This window comes from Diadema setosum, chromosome 16 (assembly GCF_964275005.1).
Source record: "Diadema setosum chromosome 16, eeDiaSeto1, whole genome shotgun sequence".
NCBI lineage: Eukaryota > Metazoa > Echinodermata > Echinoidea > Diadematoida > Diadematidae > Diadema > Diadema setosum.
In genome coordinates, this window is record NC_092700.1 from 31,204,591 (window position 1) to 31,230,357 (window position 25,767).

Sequence of the window (25,767 nt, forward strand, 5' to 3'; positions counted from 1 at the left end):
CGCAACAGAGCTAGTGGAGATGGCTGCTCAAGATATTTGGACCCGTTTGAGGCAGTTTGATGCCTATCCTAAAACTCTAGAAGATTTCAGAGTGAAGACATTCGGAGGAGCAGCAGGTATGTCCTCCAATTTATTTTATCTTGAACCTGAATACTGTATTAGGCCATTATTGGAGGATCAAATGAGTTACAATAAGGCAGCTATTCCCTCCCTGACAGGAATGTGAATATGTGGGACCGCTGGTAATGTGCCGTTTATCCCTCTCGATTCTTTTGGAACTTTGACATGGGTAGGCCTAATTCAGTAAAAAAAAATCAAGCACTTGTGTGAAATATTGAAAGGAGACTATACAAAGTATGTGCTTAACAGCTAGTGACAAACGGGATTCTATTTTGATATTGTTTTCACCCGTTTTCTTTGTTCTAACACTACAGTGATCAATGTTCACTAGACCTATCCGTAAGTTCAATTCAGTCATGATCATGACGATTCATGTTTTTCGTTGCTGATGTTGGCCTGTCTGTTGACCGAACGAAAGCTAAAGGTAATGCTGTATCTTTTCGTCGTGGATATTTTGAGAGATTATGTGCAGGCCTGGCATAATGGAATCCCCTCCTACGTGTAAATGTAAATAGAAAAACACACACAAAAAAAAAAACCCCACAAAAAACAAATCAAAACAAAACAAACGAAAAACAAAAACAAAACACACACACACACACACAGGACACAAAAGGATTTAGGGCCTAAAACTATTTTAAACAGACAGATTTTTCTGTCTAGTTGGCCAGGTGTCGCGAGTGTCAAATTTATCAAGCCATAGGGTGTGTTCGATCACTGTCTCTAAGACTCTATACTGCTTTACAAAAGTGAACCAAAGCAAACTGAACTAAAAGGTACGGTACTGAATTGTGCCAGGCCAGGTTTGGATCGTTTGAGCACTCTGTCTGTGTTGTGTTGAGAAAGCGTATCTCAGTCCGGATTTATTTTTAGCAGAGGTCGCGCATTTTTGCGCAAGAGGGTTATTCACCTTGGGCACTTAAACTAGTTTACAGACGTCCCAAACAAAGAGAATGAGCTCTTTGCATTATGACGTATGTACATACGCACATTCTCACATGCAAACTTTTGGTATGCTTTTGGTACCGGTACCCTTTTGGAGCACATGTACGTCAGGAAGTGGTCCGCTTAATGCAGTACAGTACAGTACACAATAGGAGCATTCGAGCGCTCCTCTGACACGGGTACCGTACGGTACAGTTTGCTTTTAATAGGAGAGCGCTTGAATGCACCCATACAGATGAAAGAGGAGAAATAAGTTACACAGTATTATGATAAGCTTACACATCCTTGTGGGTATAAAAAACAAAACAAAAAAAAAAACAAAAAAAAAAACAACAGCAACAAAAATAGCTATAATGGGGTGCTTCAATCATTGTTTTTTCTTGTCATATAAGCATGATAAGGTGCAATTCCTTTATCCATCATTCTGTGTCTTGCAAGGCAAGTCATTCATTTTGTACCATAATAACGCCATGTGTGTGCAATAAGCCAGTTCGGAGTTCCACTTTGCGCATGAGCAGAAACAAGGTCATTCGGACCAACAGGCATGTTTGTTTTTAAATTTACTGGGATAAGCGTCTGCGATGTAATGATTATTCATGTAATCCTTATAAATGCTGCTTGCCAGCACATCCACCTAACAGCAAAAGTGGTATTTGGCAATATCAATAGAAAGAGATTGTCAATACATTCAATGCAAAATAATGATATGGATGCTTTCTCAAGTGTGAATTGACAGATCGTTCTGCTCATCTGGTCTACGCAAGTTTATTCTTTGTTTGAACAGGATTGGTGAATCCCATAAATTGTTACGTAAAGATTATGCATTATGTCGCTCTGAAAACGAGTGAAGTGCCCCTAACCAACTGAGAAAAAAGAAAGGTCATTCGTACCAATGTGCCCATGAGCTAACTCCGAACTGGCTTATAGCTTGTTAACCTTGAGTGTATTCAAGATCTGTGACAACTCTGAGTGAGTGTGTGAATCATCTTTCTTCTCTTTTTGCAATTGCTCATTTATTATTTCCACAATTTTCTCTTCCACAGTGACTATTGTCAGCAGCATTCTCATGGTAACACTGTTTGTGTCAGAACTGAATTTCTACTTGACGAAAGAGGTGAAGAATTACGTCTGACAAGTTTTTCACTCTTTGAAATTCATACCGAATGCTAAAATGATCGGTGAAATGTTGTGAAGTTGCCTGAGGTGTATACATCTGAAATGATAAATTTGTGTCTTACTGTGACTAATGGCTCAAGGAAGTGTTATGACTTAGTGGCTATTAAGACCACAGAGACCACAGACCATCAATCTTTAGGTCCCTGGTTCAAATCCCCGTGCAGCAGTGGTTGTGCCCTTTGGCAAGGCATTTTAAACTCAAAGATACTTAAAATGATGCTGCAACACCATAATGTGAAATCCATCCACATGATCATGTGTATATAGCTGTCCTTCATTACTGAAGATGACTGTCTTGTGTTTGATTTGAGGTTTTTCACAAGCAGGCTCTCATGTACACACTTAGACAAGCCTTGGACCTGGACTGATGCTGACAGTTGTTGCAGTGGAAATGGTTGGTGTAGTGTGTATACAATGCATTGATTCTGTCAGTGTAAAATAAAAAGACCAAAAGCAATACACTCATCCACAAACTAAGAATAGCAACCGCAGTGCAACAACAAAAATGTGTTCTGTATGGCTATGCAGGTCATTAGTTGAACCTTGCATTATAGTGGAAAGTTTTGTGGAAGGACGTTATCAGTTCTCCTTATATGTTGTCAAACTTTATTCAGTGGTGAGATTTTTTGAACAACCGAACCCTGAACTTTGCATGCTACATTTTCATAGCAGAATATGTGGACGTAAAGAAAACAAACAATCGAGTGACAGTCTAATGTGATTTCTACTTTTTTTTTCTAGGTTATTCCAGAGCTGTATGTGGATGCAACAAGAGGAGAGAAGTTGAGAATCAACATGGAGATTGTTTTCCCCAAAATGCCATGTGCCTGTAAGTTAAAGTTGGGATGGCAATGTTACTAATAATGAATGACCTTATTTCAACACCATGCTAACTTTAACCCAAAAGGTAGAGTATGATCAGTTTAACAGAGCATCAAAACAAAAGTTTCATCAAAATTACATAGAAAATGAAAGCTTACATATGAAGGGCTACAACTTTGGGATCAATAGTTCATAGTCAGACTTTTAAAGTTTGCCATGATATGCTTGCACTTTATTAACAACAAATTTACCCCAACACTCAACAATTTCATGAATGATGAGTATGTTGATTATTGTGACACAATGATTCATCATTTGAACTTCTCTTCAAGAGATCTTGCCCCCTACCTTACCCCCTCCCCCCGTTTTCAATTTGCTACTGTCTTTTGATCCACTGGAAATGTTTCAGACCTGAGTATCGACGCGATGGACATATCAGGAGAGCAGCAGCTGGATGTGGATCACAACATGTTCAAGAAGAGACTGGACAAGATGGGGAAGGCGATAAGCGAAGGAGAGAAGGAAGAAATTGGGAAGAATACAGAGGAGGTAACAGCTGATGAAGATGATAAGACTGCTTTAAAAAAACACAACAAAAACAAACAAACAAACAAACAAACAAACCTTAGAATTTAATTGGTCAGGTCTGCTCAACCTTTCTGTTTTGTGTTTGACCCAAGACAATTCATATTGGTGCATAAATCTAGACCAGAGAAGGGAGAGTTTAGGCAAATCCTTGCCTTGAATAAGTCTGAATCGAGTTTGACCTGAAATTATTGGTGTAAATCTAGGGCAAATTTGGGGCAAACCTATAAAACTCATACTCAGAGCTCTTGGCTTGAACTAACTTTTGCATATAATGGGCAAACACCTCAAAGTGTCCATGAACCTACATACGAATGAAATAAAGTTCTTATTTCTAACTTCATACAAACAATAATATGAACATCGGATGGGATGATTCAAATGAGAAGGCGGGAGGTAGAAAAGGGAGGTGGAAAAGGAAAGCATGCCAAAGAAATTGCAAATTTTTAAAGTATTCTTGTCTCCCTTATTTGTGAATTGAACTGTGCTGCATAATGCACTGTCATTTATATATTTGTAATATCTTGTCTTTAGGAGAAACAGAAGGAAGAAGTGGTGACCATGCCAGATCTGGATCCTGACCGATGCGAGAGTTGTTACGGCGCTGAGACCCCGGGATTGAAGTGAGAGCCGCGAATTAATACTTATTGAAAATGAGCTTGAAGGAACAAAATCAATTGTGGCATGTCGAGAGGAGGGATTCGGGGGGGGGGGGGGGGGGGATGGATTGCATTGGAGGGGAAGGGGGAAGGGGAGGATGGTAGAGAGAGGATGACAAAGGTAGAGGTTGGTACTTTGTTATATGTCTCGGCCTCGACTGGTCCTGAATTATACCGGGGTAAATACTGGTAGTAAAAGTATAGAAATCAGTAATAGTATACTTTGCCTCGAAGTGAAGAGGTGTTCAGTTGAGAGTTGTTGAGTTACTTGTCAGTAATCCTGATAAATCCCCCACATCAAGATAAAAACAGAATAGCACTGCACACTTTTGCCTAAGAGTACATCCTTCTGACACCTGTTATTAGTGGAATGTCCCCCTCCCTCCCCTCCACCAAGTTTCATTCTTGGCCAATATACCTCTTGGGTGAATTCACCTTTGAGCTAGTGAAATATCTATTACAGTATACTCCCATTATAACAATCACGGTTGTAACAAAATTCTGGTTACAATGAGGTAAAAATTCAGGCTACAGCATTATTTGCTCAATGTTTTTTATTGTCTACGCTATTTGTTTGGTTTTAATGAAATTTTGATACAATGAAAGAAAACTGCTGGTCTTCAGGACTTCATTATAACGGGAGTCCACTGAATATATAATTTATCACTCCCGTAATGAGAGACATATGACATATGAGAGAGGTATTCATGTGCTATATATTACAAATACCATTAGCGGTATCAGCCCATGACTACAATACACCTCTCACATTCCAGATGCTGCAACACTTGTGATGAGGTACAGGAGGCATACCGGAGGAAGGGGTGGGCTTTCAGCAACCCGGAGAGCATTGAGCAGTGCAAGAGGGAGGGCTTTGCCCAGAAGATCCAGCTACAGAAGGAGGAAGGCTGTGAGGTGTACGGATACCTGGAGGTCAACAAGGTATTACTTTCATATTATTATGATGGATGGATGAATGTGTTCACAAGTGTGGGGGCAGGGAGGTTGAGAAAGATACCCATTTGGAGTCCCCTGGTCATCTAAAGTGAGGTTGGCATGCGTTTCTATGGAAAGTAGTAGGCAGGCATTTCTCCTTGAAAGAGGTGGCAGTTTCTCGTGCGCACATATAGATACTCCACCACACGCAGCGCTGGTCACTGGAAATATGTGTCGTGTCCACGCCTTGTTCACACTGAGACTATGTAGAGTCCCCTCGTTTGGCGTGAACACGGCGCATCCTCTCAAGGTTGTGCTAGACTCGTGCTAGACTGTCTGGTGCGACATTCCCGCCAGACTCTAACCAGATTTACTCCGGATTCATGCATAAGTGCTTTGTGCCATGACTGTTTAGAGTCCCCCCATCGTGTTGCGTGAACACAGAACAACCTGCCTTGTTCTGGGGGACTCTAAACAGGGTATAACACTATTCTTATTTATCAAGTCTATTTTCTCTCTCTCCTCTAACTCTTACTAGAGATAATTTGTACGTGTGGCTTCATGTAGTTGTTTATACAACACCTAAAAAGAATTTAGGTGTTCGATTGGTTGATTGCTTATTATGTGACATGCAGTAAAATATACCACTGCACGCTGTCACTGTGAGCCATAAAATTTTGTTAGAGCAAAATGGATATTGCAGGGCTGACGTTGCCAATTTCCATTGACTCCTGTGCTAAGCTCGTGATCGACTCATGGATTTTGTTCCATTGCACAACTCCGATGTCACAATAAGCAAACCTTTTTGCATCTGATTGACACATTGCCCTATATCTCAGTTGATGTTAATAAGCTCTTAATTGATCAGTGTCTTAGTAGTAGTCAGTACAAAAAGAAATCATGGGCATACATACTCAAGCAGGATTCAAACCTAGGACTTCCTAGTCACTGGACTGGTGTGTTATCCATTAGACCACAGAGCTTTTGCTGCACAGTCAATGCTAGTTCTAATCCTTATAGCAAGCAGCAGGTACTGCATAATTATTCAAATTGATGAAATTTTACTGTTGCATTGTTTCTATTGCAACTGGTTGACAAATTGCCCTACATCAACCAAAAAACAAAAACAAAAACAAAACAAACAAAAAACAACAAAACAACAACAAAAACACACTGAATTGATCAATGTTTTAGTTTGTCATGGCTACAACTAAAATGCTGATCAATTCATTGCTTTTTTCATGTTAAGGGCAATTCGTCAATGAGTTGCAAAAAAAAAGAAAAAGAAAAAAAAAAAAGAACTCACCAGAAGAATTTCATCAAGCGGATAATTATGTAAAACCCACCGCATGATATAAAGATTAGAACCACCACTGCTTGTCACTGGTCTAACACTGGTGTAGCATTAACCCGCGAGTCCCGAGTATACTCGGGTAGGTGTCTATGGGAAATGCATGTTGCAACAAAATCAGTCCGTCCTCAATGGGCTAAAATGCACACTAAAGGTCTTGTCTGTGCAACTGGCATTGAACCCCAATGGCAACTCACTAAAATTTTGTGTTAGTGAAAACTTCATGTTGCAAGAAGTTCTTGCTTTGCCTTGCCAAATTCTGTCTTTGCCACTTTAATGTGGGTGTTGTCTCTGACTTCAGAAACACACCCTTCTTGAGAAACTCAAAAGAAATCTAAAGATATACTCTCTATTACCCAATTCAGAAAAAATGCAACATCCTATATTTATCACTAAAATTCTATCCGTGGTTACAAAAACATACAGTAATCGCTTTGTTTTGATCATCTCTGCTATTCTTTATTGATTGGAAGGGTCTAAACTAATGTTAGAATGACTCAACAATTATTTTGAGATTATAAGTGACATTAATCTTCACAAATCTACACAATGCAATCAAGAAAATAGTGGAATTACATGACTCTATACAATGCAGGTCTCCTCATGCATATGCATGTGTGCATATTCATGAGCTAATTAGCATATCAATATATACATGGCAAGTCCACAGAGCTCATCCACAGAAAGGAGCTGGGCAATCTTGCATGTTTTTGTTCAATGCACATGGCGTTGGGCTGGATCTTGATCAAGAACTATGATGTTGTAATGATTTTAGCATTAATTGTTATGAATATAGCAGTTTTTACAGATAATATTGCCAACTTAAATGCAAGAAAAATGTATGAGAAATATGCACTGTACAGACTTCTCGCCTCACAGTTATGACTGTATTGCTTATTCCTACCATGTTCCTACTGAAGGGGAAGTGATTTCTGGTCCATCAAAATTTGTCGATCTATTTTTAGATCTGATGGCAAACATCTTGATATTGAAATTTATTTACTGTCAATGTGTAACTGTTGCCATGGTAACCATTTTCTGCAGAGTATGATTAGTATACTTTCTGTGATTTATAATACATTTAGGACGGGTGGAAACAGGCTGAACCTATTATGCTTCAATAAAGCGTTATTTTTCTTTCATATGGTGCTGTTGTAATAAATACACTTCTTTATTGGGAATGTATATTTGTTTATTTTCATCCTTCCATCCATGACAGGTGCTGGAGAAAGATTTAATTTAATACTCAGCCAAGGTGTACTTATGTGAGATGATAATGAGATTGTGTTGATGAGATGTTGGTCAAAAGTTCAAAGGTCAATGAACTTTTGACTTAAAGTTCAATGTATCTGTTATACTGTAAAGTGGGAATAATCTATGGCAATCTCATGCAGCAAGAAGCATTACTAATAAATGAACACTTATTTCTCTGAAATTCTGTGGGTTAAAAAAAAAACAAAAAACAAACAAAAAAATAAAACAAAACAACAGGAAACACCTTAGGTCAAAGGCCACCAGTCTAGCAGTAAAATGCACACGACAGGTCTTGTCTGCACTACATGTATTGAGTGCCAACAGCAAAATATTCATGTGGTCAAAATCACTTGCTTTGCTCTCTTGTCTAATACTGTCTTTGCCATAATATTGTGGGCGTTGTCTCTGACTTCAGAAACACACCCTGCTTGAGAAACTCAAAAGAAATCTAAAGATATACTCTCTATTACCTTGTATAGAAAAAATGCGACATTCTATATTTATCACTAAAATTCTATCCACGGTTACAAAAACATGCAGTAATCGCTTTGTTTTGATCATCTCTGGTATTCTTTATTGATTGGAAGGGTCTAACCTAATGTTAGAATGACTCAACAATTATTTTGAGATTATAAGTGACATTAATCTTCACAAATCTACACAATGCAATCAAGAAAATAGTGGAATTACATGACTCTATACAATGCAGGTCTCCTCATGCATATGCTGTGTGCATATTCATGAGCTAATTAGCATATCAATACATACATGGCAATTCCACAGAGCTCATCCACAGAAAGAAGCTGGGCAATCTGGCATGTTTTTGTTCAATGCACATGGCATTGGGCTGGATCTTGATCAAGAACTATGATGTTGTAATGATTTTAGCATTGTTTGTTATGAATAAAGCAGTTTTTACAGATAATATTGCCAAATAATATTGCCAACTTAAATGCAAGAAAAATGTATGAGAAATATGCACTGTACAGACTTCTCACCTCACAGTTATGACTGTTTTGCTTATTCCTACTGATGAGGGAGTGATTTCTGATCCATCAAAATTTGTTGATCTATTTTTAGATCTGATGGCAAACATCTTGATATTGAAATTTATAATACTGTCAATTTGTAACTGTTCTGTTGCCATTGTAACCATTTTCTGCACGGCATGATTGGTTTACTCTCTGTATGATTTATAATACATGTAGGACTGGTGGAACCATGGTGAACTTATTATGCTTCAAGAAAGTATACATGTATTTTTCTTTCATATGATGTTGTTATAATAAATACACTCCTTTGTTGTGAATGCATATTTATATATTTTCGTCCTTCCGTCCATGACGGGTGCTAGAGGACAACCGTGCATAATTGGGTTGTCCACTCGTGTTCTTTCATCCATCTATGTATCCACCATTTATATACTCCAGGTCTTGTTAACATGATTTTATGGGGAATTTTGTAATTGGTACTTTGTTCTTGTTGTTATTCTAATATTCTAATGGAATACGCAGCCAAGGTGAACTATGTGAGGCGATGATGAAATTGTGTTGATGAGATATTGGTCAAAAGTTCAAAGGTCAATGAACTTTTGGCTAAAAGTTCTATTATCTATCTAAAGTGGGAATAATCCATGGCAATCTCTTGCAGTAAGAAGCAGTACTATTAAATGAACACTTATTTCCATGAAGTTGTGTGGGAAAAAACCAAAACAAAAAATGCCATAGGTCAAAGGTAAACTATTGTTAAAAATCTCATTTTCAAACCATTACTTATTTAAACTTCGAAATCTGATGGGAATGATAATTACAATATAAGATGGAGATAAACTTGGAAATAATTCACTTTTGCCAAGGTTTTTTGGTCATTGTGTAAGGTCAAAGGTCAAGGTTAATGACCTCCAGTACATTTGTGCATTAATCTCGATTTTATCATCATTGAAGGGATACACATACATACGTATGTATACTGCTAGCCGTTATCCATTTTGGTAGGTAAATAATGGCAGCTTGTCCTTTATCCTTTCATTTTTCTTATTTTTCCAGCAAGGGATGATTTATGCACTGTGGTCTCCTCAGTGCTATGTCTAATGCTCTATTTGTGTTTATGGTATTTCCTCATACAGGTTGCTGGCAATTTCCACTTTGCGCCTGGTAAAAGTTTCCAGCAGCATCATGTGCATGTTCACGATTTACAGCCTTATGCAGGTGGAAAGGTAAGTCTCAGAAGTTCAAGTTTTGAAAATTCTTTCCAACATATCTGATGTAATGCCCTATTAAAGCGATGAAACAGCTTGTAATGCATTTTGCAGCTAGTTCCTGGTAACCACAGGCTGAAGGTAATGTAGGGGACGTGTGTTGCAATAAATATCAGATTGTTGCTTCATGGGTAAAATAGATTGACTTCCCTTGTGTTTCACATATGCACGTATCTCCATCAGTGAAAATGGCAGATAGTATACAAATAATGACTGCTATGAGGGGCACAGTTAAAATTATGGGCCCAAGGTGATGTGGAAACCGTAACTATGCCCGAAGCGAAGCTGAGGGCATGGTTATGGTTTTCACATCACCGAGGGCCTACATAATTTTAACTGTGCCCCGAATATCAAGCAGTCATTATTTGTTTTATATACCAAAAATATAGATTCCGAAATATAGATACCGAAAATATAGATTCTAGTCTCTTTTACAGGACTCATAATCAATGCTGATCGACAGCGCGGCGGTCGTATCATTGGTGCGTACATGAGTGATCATCTATATGACAATATGTACATACAGTGTACGGGGTTGCGACTGTCTCCAAACGTATTTACAGGGCACAGTGACCGCTAGTCTCTTTTACAGCACGCTGATCGAATGCGCGGCGGTCATATCATTGGTGCGTACATATGAGCGATCTATGTGTACGGGGTCGCGACTGTCTCCAAACCTATTTACTATTTACTGTGCCCCGGTGCCGGGCACAGTAGATCAAAAATGGGGCACAGCTATTTTCATGACTCCGCTTTTAACCAATCAGATGAGAGGATTCTATATATGAGGTATATAAATCAGTATATGAGATGCAGAATCTGCAATTCAGAGAAGGGAAAATATGATATATGTGCTGAACTGTTAGATCCATGTGTAAGACAATACAGAGGATTGGTAAAGTGTCATTTGCTATTCTCTGTTTTGGATAATTCCTTTAAATGTATAACCAGTACACATGTCTGTGCCACGTCAGGTGCTGTGATACAGGAAGTAGTCTGGCAGATTGTAGCTCTGTACAAGTGTTCCTTAGTTCACTGGTGGTCTGTAAATTAAACTTGACTATGCATATATTTTAAAGGGAACGTATAGTTTTGGTTGACACCTAACCTCAGGTTTCTAACATTTTTGTGCGAGATAATGAGAAACCTCTCATGAAATATGAAAGAGCATGTAATTCCAAGAGGAATATAACGTTTATTTGATGAAAATTGGTTTTGAAATGGCTGAGATACCCAAACAGAGCAATCCTAATAAAAGGTGGGACCTACCTTTTATTACAATCGCTTTGTTTTACTTTGTTTTTTGATGTCTTAGCCATTCCAAAACCGATTTTCACCAAATAAACTTTGAATATTCCACTTAGAATTGTACATGCACTGTACTATTTTACAAGTGGTTTCTTGATATCTCACAAAAAGTTGAAAGCCCAATCCTCACCTCTACCAATACTTTACTATCCCTTTAATGTTACATGTATTTGTATTTATTATCATCTCTTTGCCATTAGTTCAACATGACCCATCATATCAAAACTCTGTCATTTGGCATGGAGTATCCAGGGATGGAGAACCCACTGGACAGCACAAAAGTTATAGACACCAAGGGTAAGTATCCGTCCTTTTCCTCCCCAATGGATGCATGTTCGTCCCCCTACCCTCCCACCCCCCCTCCTCCTCAAAAACATGATGGGTTCTTCTTTCGAGAAGATTAATGGTATGTGCACTCCTGTTACAACAACTACAGGTGTAACAAAACTTCTTGTGCAATGAAGTAAAAATTCAGGTCCCCAATTATCATCTACATATCTTAATATAGTTTACTGTTTAGCTATACATTGCACATGTACCAACATTTTGATATAAAAATAAAAGAAAGGCCATCCTGGACTTCATTATTAGCATGTGTCGCCTATATGCAATGCTTGTAATCACAGACCTTGTTCACAAAAGCAGAAGGTGAGAGCTCTAATATTACAGTGAGCCACAAAATGCCAACAACTGACTTTTGAAGTGTACTTTTGTGTGCGTGTGTGTGTGTGAGTGTGTGTGTGTGTATGTGTGTGTGTGGCATTGCCAAAACAAAGTTTTTTGGTAGTGTGAGTCTGTGAGTCAGTGTCATGGCTAGAATGTGCTGTAATCGCAGTATTGAAGGTAGCATCATTGCGCAATCCATTTTCCACATGGTGCCAACTGACGCAAGTTGACGTGATGGTGAAGTTGTGTGTGCTGTGCCAATGCATATTGCTGCAACCTGCCAAGCTAGTTTACTAACATTTCCATTTGCTTCAGAATTTGACCTCTTAATTACTTGACAAACCACTTAAAAATGAGTGTCAGAGATGCCCCTAAAAGTATGGTGTAATCCCATGTCATTGACAATTACTTTTGCTGTGTCCTACATTTAGTGACCATGCCATTAGCAAATACAGTACAGCATTCAACAAATTCACTTTATGCAGTCAACCTCACTTGCCTCAAATCAGAAAATGGTTTGACTCAGACAAACTTTAGGGTCTGGGAGTGTTCGATGTTATACAGAGACTCCAACTCTCCCGTTTTTGACGGGAGATCTCCCGCCGAAAACCCATTTTTGCAAAATATCCCGTTCTCCCGCTGGAGATTTGATTTCTCCCGCCCTGGCTCTGTGTCTCCCGGTGGAAAGGATTTCTTACTTATTGCTATCGTATGTTGAAAAAATAAGCCTTAGATAGCACCAGAGAACATCTATAACCCTAGGAACTTTGCGCTGGGTTTCGCACACATCAACTTGGAGTCTCCCGTTTGCTAGGGGTTTCGGGCGGGAGAATCTCCAGATCAGAAGGTGCTTGGGGTTGGAGTCTCTGGTTATACTCTTTGATTGATGTTGAAAATGGTGTGTGTAATGGCAATTGTTTGCATGTTTGTGTTAGTTGTAAATTAATCAGAATGTGAACACACTGTAAATGAAAGGGAATGGAAATTTTCTGGTGAAAGACTTAAATTCCTTAACAAACAAGAAAAAATTAAAATGCAAGAGTTGCAGGATATGCGTGCTGAACTGTGTCTGCATGTGTGCGTGGCTGTCAGATCAAGGAGCGCCTTGGTCAGATATACATTTGCTCACACATTCATGTTCTTCTAATGTTTCACAGATCAATGTGCTGCCAAGTTCTTCATGGGCAAAGAGTGCCGTGTGTTGGCGTACTGTAAATGTGTGTAGTGGTAGGGGTATTTTTCTTACATGCACCGTGTAACGTTAGGTGTAAGTTCGTTCTGACCTTGCTGTACTTGTGATCAAGTGTGAAAAGATTTGTCATGCAGTGACAGGATTTGCCACCCACACCTGCTTAAGCCGTTGAGGACGGGCTGATTTTGCTACAACATGCATTTCCCATAAACACCTGCCCGAGTATACTCGAGACCAGGGGTCGCACTTAACTTTTTTTTTTGAACTAGCCAGGCGGACTACTTAGAATCAATTTTGACACTGAAGCAATATTTTGGCTAGCCAGACGGACTAGTAACTTCAGAATTTTTCGATTTTTAGCTAGTCCGACGTGATTTTGGGTGGCCAATGGCCAGCGGACCATCGCCAATTTCGAACCCTGGAGACTCATCTTAAACATTGTATTTGATTGCCTGGGAATAGCTGAGCTATGTTGGAATTTTGCTTTGAGTAACGGGAAATGCCTGGGAAGGAAACAGTACAGTGCACTTCCGTTATAGCAAACACGGTTATAACGAAATTCCGGTTACAACAAAGTAAAAATCATGACCGCCATATTATCTACTCTGTATTTTTATTGTTTACATGTTCGGTTATAACAAAATTTCGATATAACGAAGAAAACTGCCGGTCCCGAGGACTTCATTATAGTGCGAGTCCACTGTATGTTCAGTATATTGGGACCAGGGATTCCATGTCAAGTTAACCGAACTTCCAAGTAAATTACGAGGACTCTCACATTGTCTTTGAGAAGAAATACACTATGAAATTTGGGGACTTTTAGATAATTCTGCCAATCTGATGTCGAGGTATGGGAGATTGACTGTTTTGATTTTCGTTGTGATATTCAAGGAAGCTTATGGTTTGTTATTTTGGCACCTACTGGAGTGCACAATTTGAACTTTAGAACTTGGCACTATGACGAGTTCGGCGATACCCTGCAAAGAAAGCAACACCAGATAAGAGATGATTTAAGCGTATCTGGCAATTACCCCCAGAGGGCAGTTACCCCCGGCTAAATACTGGTTTGTGGTAAGGTTAGAGTAAAGATTAGGGTTAGGTTTAGGTTTAGGGTTAGGATTAGGTTCAGGATTAGGATTAGGGCCAGGGGAAGGGTCCGCGGTAATTGCCCAGGGGGTAATTGCCCTAGACCCGATTTAAGGGTTAAAGGATGATTCTATTCCTGAAGTGCAGCTTATACACAATACAAGGTGGCTTTACAAGAACACCCCACAATGCTTGATGGCATAGAGCATTAGAATTTTGAAAAGTTTGAAAAGATAAAGCTGGGCCAGTTGAATGCAAGACTATTTATACATGTACTGTACATGTATTTACCTCTAGAAGTGGGACAGTTTTTTTCCAGTGATTCGTTTCCAAACATATTATCATCTATACATGAAGAATAGTGAGACTGCATACAGTACCATGCATACAGAGAAAACAAGAGCAATAAATACTGAGAAAAAGGTGGCAATTTGTTTGTACTTTAATTTGTTCCCTTTATTCTTCATGCTAAGAGAAGTTAGCATTCCTTACAAAATACAAATCTCATCCAAAGATAATGAAAGGACCTGAATGAATAATAGTCTTCCTGTTTTACTGTATATCTCCAGTCATTCAGTATACAGAGTACTCAATATACATGCTTGCTAGACTGGTTATGACAAAAATTAAGGAAAAATGTTAAAAAGAGGAGGAGTAGATACAAATTTCAAAGGCTGAAGAGACAGATGCGCTGAAAACTTTCTGCAAACACAAAAATAATCAAAGTCAGGGATTAGTCATCAGCACTACCCAGAATTCACAAAAGCAGGTCAAATTTAGTTAATGTCCTTTAAGCACTTTTAAGTACAGAGACTAAAATAATTTCCAACTCTTGATGTCATATGGTGTACTTTCACCATCCATACAAATGTGCAAAGGCTTGTACTAATACATGTACATGTAACATGGGCCTTCAAAGCTCATTAATATTTAAATCTTTGCTAGTTGAGATAGAAGGGTTAAAGTTATTAATGCAGATGTTTTGATAGGCTCGAACACACACATCCACACACATGCACACACAAACAGCTAACTGGTTTATAGATGTTTTGGAAGCAATCTGTTCTATTTTTGTTTTCTTGTCTCCAGCATTTGTGCTCAAATTAAATGTTTGTGAAAATTAGTCACTTTAGACCATATTTTGATTGCTGCATATTAATCAACATCAACAGGTGGGTTTTCTTTTCTTAATTTGTCCTTTAAACAATCATCCTTGCAGAAAATGTTTCCAATAAACATTGTACATGCTTACATCACACTTCTTTATATCATTACATTGTATAATACATGTATTTTCTTTCTTACAAGGCAAATAGCCTTACATGAATTTTCTTTCTCATTCCATGCTATTTCTTATTATTTGTTATATAATGTACATGTATCTCCTGTTCCAAAATGTTTAACCAGTGATGGCTAAATACATGTAGCTCTGTAAATGATAATTTGCAGACATTACTCCTTTCAACAACTTTTTCTTCAGGAAAGAAATTCAGCTCATACATGCTGTATACAAAATTCTCTCAGAAGTGCTATAAAGACCAATATTGGAAATTACAGTACAGTATATGATTTCTATAGCCACAACAAATTTAATGACTTACATGTACATTGTTGTAGAACAATGTGTTTAACCATTTTAGAAGTAAGAATTAGTATGTCAAAGTATTCTTTACATGAATAATACAATCTGTATGTAAAAAATGTTCTTCTTGAAGACACAAATGAATGTAATCATTGACCAAAAAAAAAAAAAAAAACAACAACAACCAAACAACAAACAAACACACATCTGATTGCAGTTAGACATCACAACTTCAATGTATAATAGACATCTGGTCAATTGGACTTCTTATCCTGGGAGGACACTCATGCCACACAAATGCAGTAGAATTTTATGTTGATTCCTTCAAAAAAAAAAAAAAGACAATTCATCATCTCTTTTTCTGGAAAGTTCCCCAATTACAGGACATTGTACATCCTCTACACTGTATTTCTGTCAAATTTATGTCCTGTCAACAAATAATGTCCAACTATTCAATGATGGAAAAAAAAAAATTTCATCACAGAACCAACTCAGGAAACATTGATTCTTTCGGAACCTGCAACATACATGTAATTGTTCACTGAAAAGTGTGACAGAGTGTACCAAGTCACTGGTTGTAGATTTTGTGGGTGTACATCATTCCATGTGGACACCACTTGGCTACGCCGGGTGGAAGCCAGATCTTCTTTGTTTTATCATATGAGAAAACAGCCCCAAATTTTACACACAAGCATGGATAATGTCGTTGACACGTCATGTTCAGAACCATCATTCAGGATTTCATCAAGGCAAGATCACTGAGAAATGGCATATCTTTGATATCCACAAGATGGGTTGGTGAGGCATGCACGACATTACACAGATGTTGCATGAGGTGGAGACAACAACCTCTTAGCACCGAATACCAGTTCCTATTGACATGAAGAGACCAAAGGTTCCCCCTCCTTGCACCATACTCTTGCCAACTGTGTTCATCAGCTCTCTTCCCCTCAGTCCATATCTGGATATATTTGGATGAAAAAATGAGAGAAAGCAATGCACAATAACTGTTTTCTTGGCCAGCATTTAAAGTACAGTGAAACCTCATTCTCAAGAGGTTGGATACATTTCTATAGATAATAAAACGCTCTTACAAGGTGATTTTGAAGGTCCCATACAATGTGACATCTTTATATTTGTTTTTCTACCTGATATAGTAAGAAACCTGATCGAGTGCACTACCATCCTAACAAACATGGTTAAATATCAACTCTCGTCAGAAGAAAGTAAAAATTCAGGTCCAAAAGTCATACATTATTGTTTGGCTAGTTAAGTTTTGATGTAATGAAAGAAAACAGCTACTAAGTAGTCCCAAGGAACTTTGTTATAATGGAGTCACCTGTGTAAACAGGAAATTGTAATTGCTTTTAGGCCCTCATTATAACGGGGTTTCCCTATGACTCATTTTTGCAAAGATTGGAAGGCTTGTAAAGAAGAAAGGCTGCTGCACTTGGCATTCTTTGATGTACACATGCCAATTGTTACTCTTGACATCGATATAATTCTGAATTTTTGAAATGTATGGAAAAGGGAAATTCTACCACCGATATGAAGATTTGAGATTGGTAAAACCTTGCACAAATCCAGACAAACATCAAATCTATTTTCCCAAAATACATGTGGGTATCAAGTCTCATTAATGAATGATTTTCACTCAGATGTCTCAATTCCTTCACATGGCCACACACAAATGTGCAGCTAGCATCCTGGCTATTGCCATGTCATACTTGTTGTGGCTGAGATTGTTTGCTGCAGACTTCCATCCCAACTGCACAAACGTGTGTAATGTGTAGTTTGTACTGTACAATGTATTACATATCAAGCCATGTGATTTTTCATTGCAATGAAAATGGAAAGCTCAAACATTGCTTATCTCCGTTTGACAATACTTTTGCAATGAGAATGGTCCCATTTACACAGTATTGATTAATGAAGTGCAGAGCTCGGTGCAGACAAGTAGACTGACATACTGTACCTACTTAGTACTTGTATGTATGATATATTGCCAATGTGCAAACAACAAACTGTGTAATAGTCAAAGATTCTAGTTCTCTTAATTGCTTTGTGGATAATGCTCACTGGAGAGCCGAAAAGCCACCAAACAGGGCACCAGATCCCATGCCCACGGCGAAGCCGATCATGAATCCCATCTTGACGCGGTCGAAGCAGCTGGGGCCTCCGGTGGGCTGCATGGAAACAGGCATCTTTGTGGATGGTCACGCGTCGGACACCAACAAATCAGAAACCTTTAGGGGAGGGGATAAAAATTGTTGTTTTTTTTTTTTTTTTTCCCGCCAATTGTCACTTACCATTGATGTCTTTGACAAAGATTAACTGACCTCACAATATGGCTTTAAACAGCATTTCTGGCACTTAGAATTTTAATCATCCATCAACTATTGAGCTTGTAAATACAGCTCTTGACATACATTGTATTACATTGTAGCTGGCCATTTGTTTTGTACATACATAATGTATGTACACTGTGTACACAGCCGATCTAGCCCTGTCGCTGTGCTGTACTGCGTTTTGCACCGCGTCTGCTGGTTGGGACACTACATGTATACACTGTACATACACTAAAGTTCTAGACCTTTAGACGTCTTATCTCTGGCAGTCGATTTAATCAACTGCTCGAACATGTTGAATGCTTCCATTTCTAATGTTACTTCACTTTTCCAGAACGATGATAAAAGTCAGGACTCAAATTCACGCCTGTTCGTCGTGTTCATCAATCCGGATTTTGCTATTATAAAAAAAAAATAATAATAATAACAGATCTAAAATTAAATAGAATTAAAAAGAATACGTAAGCTGTTTTTGGACTTGGAGTAGTTATTTTTAACGTCTATTGCAGAATACTGTGGTATTACGCCGCAAAACTTGCCCAAGATTACTGAGTACCAGGCACTCTGTCAAGGCAAACTTGCCAAATCGCTACACAGCGACAACGCGACGACAGGCAGGAGCACGCGCTATATCGCTGCTGCCCAGCAGCTACGTGCGTGACGTGCGCTGGCTGGTTTACCTTTATTGTAGTCCCACACCTTGGTATTCGCTGGTGGGAGTGAATGGCTGGTGTGTTTGTCTCTGATCCCTCTGAGAAAGCGAATCTGCGGAATTGCTTTAGGTAGACGTTATCCAGTAACTTACACCTTCATGTCTTCAGCAGCAGCTCTGGTGATATTTTACCGCTTGAGAGGTCTTTATGAGTTACTCCTGTGTACGGATAGCGGCTCTTTCGTCCGACGAATCCGCATGTGATAAAGCACATGCGATCGATTTATACTTAAATCGATTATACGCTAAAGACAGTCTATCGATCAACTCTTGCTTCTTCCCTTCCCTTTCTTCAGCCATAGGGTCATCGTCATCTTCTTTGTTTCATCCTTCCCTTCTTCCTCTTCAGTTCTTGTTTTGTTTTGTTTTGTTTGTATGTTTGTTTGTGTTTGTGGTTTTTTTTTTTTTTTTTTGGGGGGGGGGGGGGCGTTACCGTTAATGAGTTCTTTCAGTAATTAGTAGAAACTTTCAAGGAGTGTCAGTGGATTTAGGGATGGGTACAGTTTCGGTTGAGATGGGGCTGCAGGTTTCCAACGTTTTTTGATGATAATTTTTTGAGATAATGAAAAATCTCTTATGAAATATGAAGGAGGATATAATTTTAAGAGGAATTCTAAGTTTATTTGATGAAAGTTGGTTTTGAAATGACAGATACCCAAAACAAAGCAATCGTAATAAAAGGTGGGACCCACCTTTTATTAGAATCGCTTTGTCTTACCTTGTTTTTAGGTGTCTCAGTCATTTTAAAACCGATTTTCATTAAATGAACTTGGAATTCCTCTCAAAATTGTATGGTCTGGAACATTTTATAAAGTGGTTTCTAAGTACTTTGCAAAAAAAAAAAAAAAAAAGGTAACGGCTGAATCTTCAAGTCAACTAATACTACACCTTCCCTTTAAGTCTGTTGGCATCAGCACCAATTCGTTCTACTACAGTACCGCCGTCAATATTATGACCTGTCAGTAATCACTCTTATAGAAAATAAGCAATGTAGCGATATTCAATATTGAGGAGTACGCTGGTCTGCGCTGCATGTGACCACGATTTCTCGCACAGAAATTCACCGTAGCAAAGAAACTCTGCATTCTATTTTTCCGTGCGTATAATTGAATGCAGTTTGTTTCACTTTACAATCTATGGCTCACTGACAACAGAGAGACAGAAAGAGACTAGATCTCTTCCCACCTCCCTGCCGGCAAGTACTGCGGAAGAAAAACACCTCGATGATGCTTCGACAAATTGAACCGAAGTGGAGCTTCACGTATTTATCAGATTATTATCCCAGCTTATTGACGTCAGTCACTTCGTCAAAGAAAAAATTAGTATTACAGGCCTACTCTCTCTCTCTAGAAAAAAAACAAAAAACAAACAAAAAACAAACAAAAAACAAAACAAAAACAAAAAACAACAACAAACCAACAACAAACAACAACAAACAAACAAACAAACAATACAAAAACGAGTGAAAACGTTCACTCTTGACTTGAAGGAGTGGATAACAGAGTAGAGTGAGTTTGGAATGGATTTTGACTAAAAATGTTTATTTTCACTAATTTTGGAGTGACCTCAAGAGATCAAAGGTTTTTGAGCGATCCCCGCGGTCGCTCCTAAATAAGTGAAAAAAAAAACCAAACATATTTCACTCCAAATTCACTACGATTTCACTCGACTAAAATGCACTCTTTTCTGAAATTCACCCCTTCGTGAGTTATTGTTTTCACTTTTTTTTTTTTTAATGAGAGAGAGAGAGAGAGAGTACGTCTAACTTAAATGCATCGGACATCACATCATAATGCAGAGAAACCACTTCGCATGCCGGCCTTCAATACATTTTCCTATACATCAAGAAATAGTGAACAAACACATCAAACAACAAAACGATCAAAAGACCCATGAAAAAGAGAGACATAATAATAATAGTGATGTAACGTCTCGCAAACAATAATCTGATCTTTTTTTTTTTTCTAATTGAATTGAATTGAATTGAACAGGTTTTATAAAAAAAAATCATGTCTGGCAGCCAAAGGCTGAATTGCACATGTTTTACAATCATCATTATTAAAACAGACAGATTATTTCAGTGCTCTGTACAAACAGTGATACAAAGACATGATATTAAAAAAAAAATGTGGTTGTGATGTTAGCGTAATAGGCCCTATACAAGCATGAAAACAAGACCTCTCATTCTTCAAATTCAAATCAATAGCCTTCAGTCTCTCTTGCATTGTAATAATCATATGTCCTTTTTATCTACTGTTTTTCTCTTATTTTCTTTTATTCCTTCAGGATCGTCGATGTTTCAATATTTTGTCAAAATCGTTCCGACGACTTATACCAAGCTCGATAAGACGGTGACACGGACCAACCAATATTCAGTGACGAGACACGAGAAGCAAGTAACAACAACCTTCTCGGCCGGCGAACACGGTCTGCCGGGAATTTTCGTGCTCTACGAGCTGTCGCCTTTGATGGTCAGATTTACAGAAAAACAAAGGTGAGTGCTGCGCCTGACATGAAATCATAATATGGGTAATTCCGCGGTTCAACGTTATATGTAATGTTTATATTTCATTTTATTAAAGCAAATATACTTTGGTCTTACTACTAAATCACAATCTATTCATTTCAAGTCACAATCATGTTGCAGCATGTATATCCTTCCAAGGTTTATGATATAGAAAAGATTGAATACAATTGATAAAATATTAGAGTTAAGGTCGGTTAGTAACGTTACCAAAAAAAAAAAAAAGACACTAGAAAAAGATCAATGTCTTCAGACAAAGAGTTTGCTAAAATTTAAGATATACTTGAAACAAAGTGTCACATTAATTTCAATTATGGCATTATGGTAAATGTTCCAGCAAATGTATTTAGCAGTTCGACCTACAAGTTTTTAGTTAGACCCCAAAGGCATGATTAGTAACATTACAGTTAGTATATAGCGTTACATTTTGTCCAGAATAACTGCGCAGGTCATCCCCCCTTTGTAATTGATTAGCTATCACATGACCTCTGGAATATTTAAATGCATTCATCTTTCCCACTTCAAGAAAATATGTAGGAAAACCATGAAAGGAACCCACTGTAATATGCATTTAAGTGAATTCAATTGTCTCTAAGTCCCTCATGTACATTTTAGATTATGTTTTGAGATCTCGCCAAAAAAAAAAAAAAAAAAAAAAAAAAATCAACGAAAACGAAAAATGAATAATATAAAATTTTAAAGACCTTTATGAAGTCAAAGAGTAGTATAAAGAGGCACATTTCTTTTGTTGATGTCGTGACCTCCTAATTACGAAATTGTCCACCTCGAATTGCTTATTATGCTGTTTGTAGCCGGGATATGAATGTGTTGCACAGTGCATGAAGAGCTGATCATTATTTGGATTATTTGTAATGTAGGCCTACAACAGTGGCCAAAAGCAAGTTACCTCAAATTGACATCGTATTTACGTTAAACTATTATATAGGCCCTACATGTCGGGGAATACGTGGAATTATATTGCTTTAGCTATTACAGCGGAAATAATTGGCTTTTATGTCGTTCTCGCGAGGGCAATATTTTTTGAAACTGCACAAAACAAAGTCTTACCAATTTTGACTATGATGCCATTTTTGTCATTGGAATTCAGATGAGTAAGGAATCAACATACTGTTCCAATACCACAAAATGGATACTTTATGATCTCTTTATTCAGTCTTGCGATTATTCTATAAATACGTTGAAACAGCACCTTAAAGTTGGCTTCATAATTACGTGGTTATACATGCATTGACTATGGATCTGAACGCCCTCTAATTCTATCTTGTCATACCCTACAGATCTTTCATGCATTTCCTTACTGGCGTATGCGCAATAATCGGAGGAGTTTTTACAGGTAAAAATTATTTGTTGCATTTGTGTTTGAGTGTGTTTACGTATACCCCTAAACCCTCTTGGGACTACCAGCTCAAAATACCACTGATAGATGAGTTGGCGGTGGTAATAAATAAGTAGTCTTTCCTCGCACTCCCGATTCAAATTTCAGTCTGTCCATCGCTCTTGTTTCTGACGTTTCTAGCATTTCAAGACGAAATGACACGGACAGAGAATAAAAATCAGGCAAACAAAAATGTGATGCATTGAAGTTAACCTGAAATGGGGAAAAGTTACGAAATGTAACATGTTTTGTGTTCATGTCTTAAAAAAAAAAATGATATAGATCACAGTCACAAATACAAAGTAGAGAAGGAGATTGGTTGCGCAAGAATCCGATTCGCTGGCACATAAATTTCCACTTCATTTCCCAATACGACATGAACTCTGACTCAAAAAAAAAAAAAAAAAATAACACCTTTGCGTGGATATTTTCGATAGTATTGAATGACAGTGCAATGTTATACCTCTACAGAAAGGATCTTGTGTGCTATGTCATTGACCAAAAGAATAATGCGTAATAGTATGATTTGTATTGCAAACCCGTCGAAGATTTATGAGATGTTCGTTATCATCGCCATGTTTAATTTGCGTAATAATCATGTAGATGTGGGCGTTGTCACTGTTTCGCAAGAGCGCGTAAAACTTATCATTTGATATAAATATTATTCTTTATTTTGATTGGATAAAACTATTCTGCTCTGTTTCTTTACTTTGGTCCTCCGTGCAATTAATTGAAATCATCTCATAAAATGGATCAAAAATATATGTCATGAAATGACGTGACGCCAACTAACGATATAGAAAATTAAATGAACACAGTAATCTTGAATTACTTATTCTTTCTTTTGAATCTGTTTTCATTAATTCTGTCGGTTGTTCGTCTTGCGTTTGTTAATCATTCTGTTTGACTTTGTATTATCATTATCAGTTCTTTGTTGTTATCATGACAGATAAAAGCACTTGAGAGCTTCTACCTATATCATATATTTTGCTTCATCTCTCTTTGCAGTGGCGGGACTCATCGATTCAATGATCTACCATTCAGCGAGGGCAATACAAAAGAAGATAGATCTCGGAAAGGCCTTATAACGCACGTTGTCTTCACATTTTTTTAAAATATGAAATGTTCATTGTAAATGCACATAAGGATTTACATTATCATCTTTTTTTTTTCATGATTGTGCATAACTACTGATTCTTTACTAGGGATAGAACGGGGTCTCCTTGGATTTGAAGGAGGCAAGCGATCGCATAAAAACATCAAAGAGTTTCGCACATAGAGCTGTAGTTACCTACTTTGTAACTGTTTTAGCGTTAGAATCACGAAAATGTGGCTATAAGAAGCCATTACGAGCATTATTCAACTCTACGACTGATTTGTTTTGATTTTTGGATAAAAAACAAAACAAAAGACCGAATCAAACCTTCAGGTCGTTCACAATATAGTGCCTGACATAGCATTAGAAATTTAAATTTCTAGGCAATAGAATCTAGAGGATATTTCAGTATGTCTATTAATGTTACTGCACAGCGTTGATCATTTTTCCGGTCAGTTTTGTATCTTTTCTTTACATAAGGGTGAAGGTACTTTTTGAGTATGAAAACGTTTCAATTTGCACGTCGGCTTTGTGGACTGCGATCAGATGATGTCATTACTGCAGATCTGCGCATGCGCCACATCGTTCTCCAGCACGCGTCCATCTGGAACTTTGCCGTCGTGCGAAAATCTAGAACGGCGTTCTCATTTGTGATGTCTTGCCAAGTGTCACGTTCACTCATCTTCTTGAGTTCGTCGAGTGTGATCGAAAGCATTTCTAAACGTATGCGGTTCTGAGCAGTAGACGAGTCCACAGGGAGTGACCTTGCATCGGGTCGAGATACTCTTTCAGTGGTAAAGTCCCATCATAAAAAAACAATTACATGTCAATTGGTTATGATTACGATAATGATGGTGTACGTTTTGTCATTTAGAAGTACTTGTTCTGAAATAGTGAAATTTCTTGTAATGTAGGTATTATTTGGTTAAAGATTATTTGCTTCTTCCATAGGCTTGATTACGTTGTTACTTTTAGAATATCAGAGCCAAGTCAGTTTGAAATTTATTTTTATGGGTTCTAGGGAGGTCTGTAGAGAGGCTTTACTGTGTTGCGAATTCCTGCTTGGTCATAAAAGTTAGCTTCGGTAGTATTTGTTGCAATATTTTATACTTGACACCCAAAGGGGGTATCGTAAGGAAAACCTATCAAAATGTGTCTTAGTTTACAGTGTATATTGTAATACATCAGCCTCGCCTAAGTCGAATCCCAAGTGAACTGTTGAAATTCTTCGACATGTTGCGTGCATCTCGACTTACAGATTAGATGAACACAATCGTCATGTTTATATCCGTTCGGCGTAAAGGCGTTCTTCGACTTATTGAGTTTATCGACTTGTGTGACTTCGACTTAGGCGAGGTTGTCCAAGTCTTTTAATATCACCGGCGATTGTATGGCTCATGTATGGTCTCGGCGACACTCAAGGATGATGTTCTTGAGAAAGGGTGAAACAAAAATAAATGAATTAGTCGAACGTTTGCTCCACCTATACGCTACCTTGCTCTTTCCCGAACATAGTAGGCGTGTTGCTTTTGAAGGTATGTGATAGTCAAGGTGTACAGTCAAAATCGTTTTTGTCTAGTTCAAAGAAGGGTGAGAAAATCCTTCGACTTACTTGAATTTCGACTTACAGAATAGATCATCTCAATAGTCATGTTTACATCCATCCGGGGTAAATTTTTTTTCTTCGCTTTTGCCAATTTCTTAACTCGTGCTAGGTCGACTTTAGGCGCGAGATTGACCGTAGTTTGAAAA

The 25,767-nt window shown here is 38.0% G+C and overlaps 2 protein-coding genes across 2 annotated transcripts; one reads left to right on the plus strand and one right to left on the minus strand.

Annotated features, from left to right (window-relative positions):
* Positions 1-24,031, plus strand: LOC140239451 (endoplasmic reticulum-Golgi intermediate compartment protein 3-like). The gene is made up of 11 exons (XM_072319287.1): positions 1-116; positions 2,109-2,179; positions 2,983-3,070; positions 3,473-3,612; positions 4,183-4,271; positions 5,084-5,249; positions 9,974-10,063; positions 11,614-11,710; positions 21,286-21,493; positions 22,822-22,877; positions 23,928-24,031. Exons 1-11 carry the CDS (start codon positions 20-22, stop codon positions 24,005-24,007), a joined length of 1,182 nt encoding a protein of 393 aa, XP_072175388.1. The 5' UTR covers positions 1-19; the 3' UTR covers positions 24,008-24,031.
* Positions 14,782-19,218, minus strand: LOC140239452 (reactive oxygen species modulator 1-like). The gene is made up of 3 exons (XM_072319288.1): positions 18,968-19,218; positions 18,019-18,185; positions 14,782-16,900 (listed from the first exon to the last, which is right to left on the minus strand). The coding sequence occupies exons 2-3, from the start codon at positions 18,141-18,143 to the stop codon at positions 16,792-16,794; spliced, it is 234 nt and encodes a 77-aa protein (XP_072175389.1). The 5' UTR covers positions 18,144-18,185; positions 18,968-19,218; the 3' UTR covers positions 14,782-16,791.
* Positions 24,032-25,767: the final 1,736 nt, after the last annotated feature.

Excerpts from the sequence above, each read along its gene's own strand:
- LOC140239451 (XM_072319287.1), top strand. The coding sequence starts at position 20 with ATGGCTGCTCAAGATATTTGGACCCGTTTGAGGCAGTTTGATGCCTAT. Across the intron at positions 5,250-9,973 it reads GATACCTGGAGGTCAACAAG|GTTGCTGGCAATTTCCACTT; the intron begins GTATTACTTTCA and ends TTCCTCATACAG. Across the intron at positions 21,494-22,821 it reads AGATTTACAGAAAAACAAAG|ATCTTTCATGCATTTCCTTA; the intron begins GTGAGTGCTGCG and ends CATACCCTACAG.
- LOC140239452 (XM_072319288.1), bottom strand. The coding sequence starts at position 18,143 with ATGCCTGTTTCCATGCAGCCCACCGGAGGCCCCAGCTGCTTCGACCGC. Across the intron at positions 16,901-18,018 it reads GGTGGCTTTTCGGCTCTCCA|ATATGGACTGAGGGGAAGAG; the intron begins GTGAGCATTATC and ends AAATATATCCAG.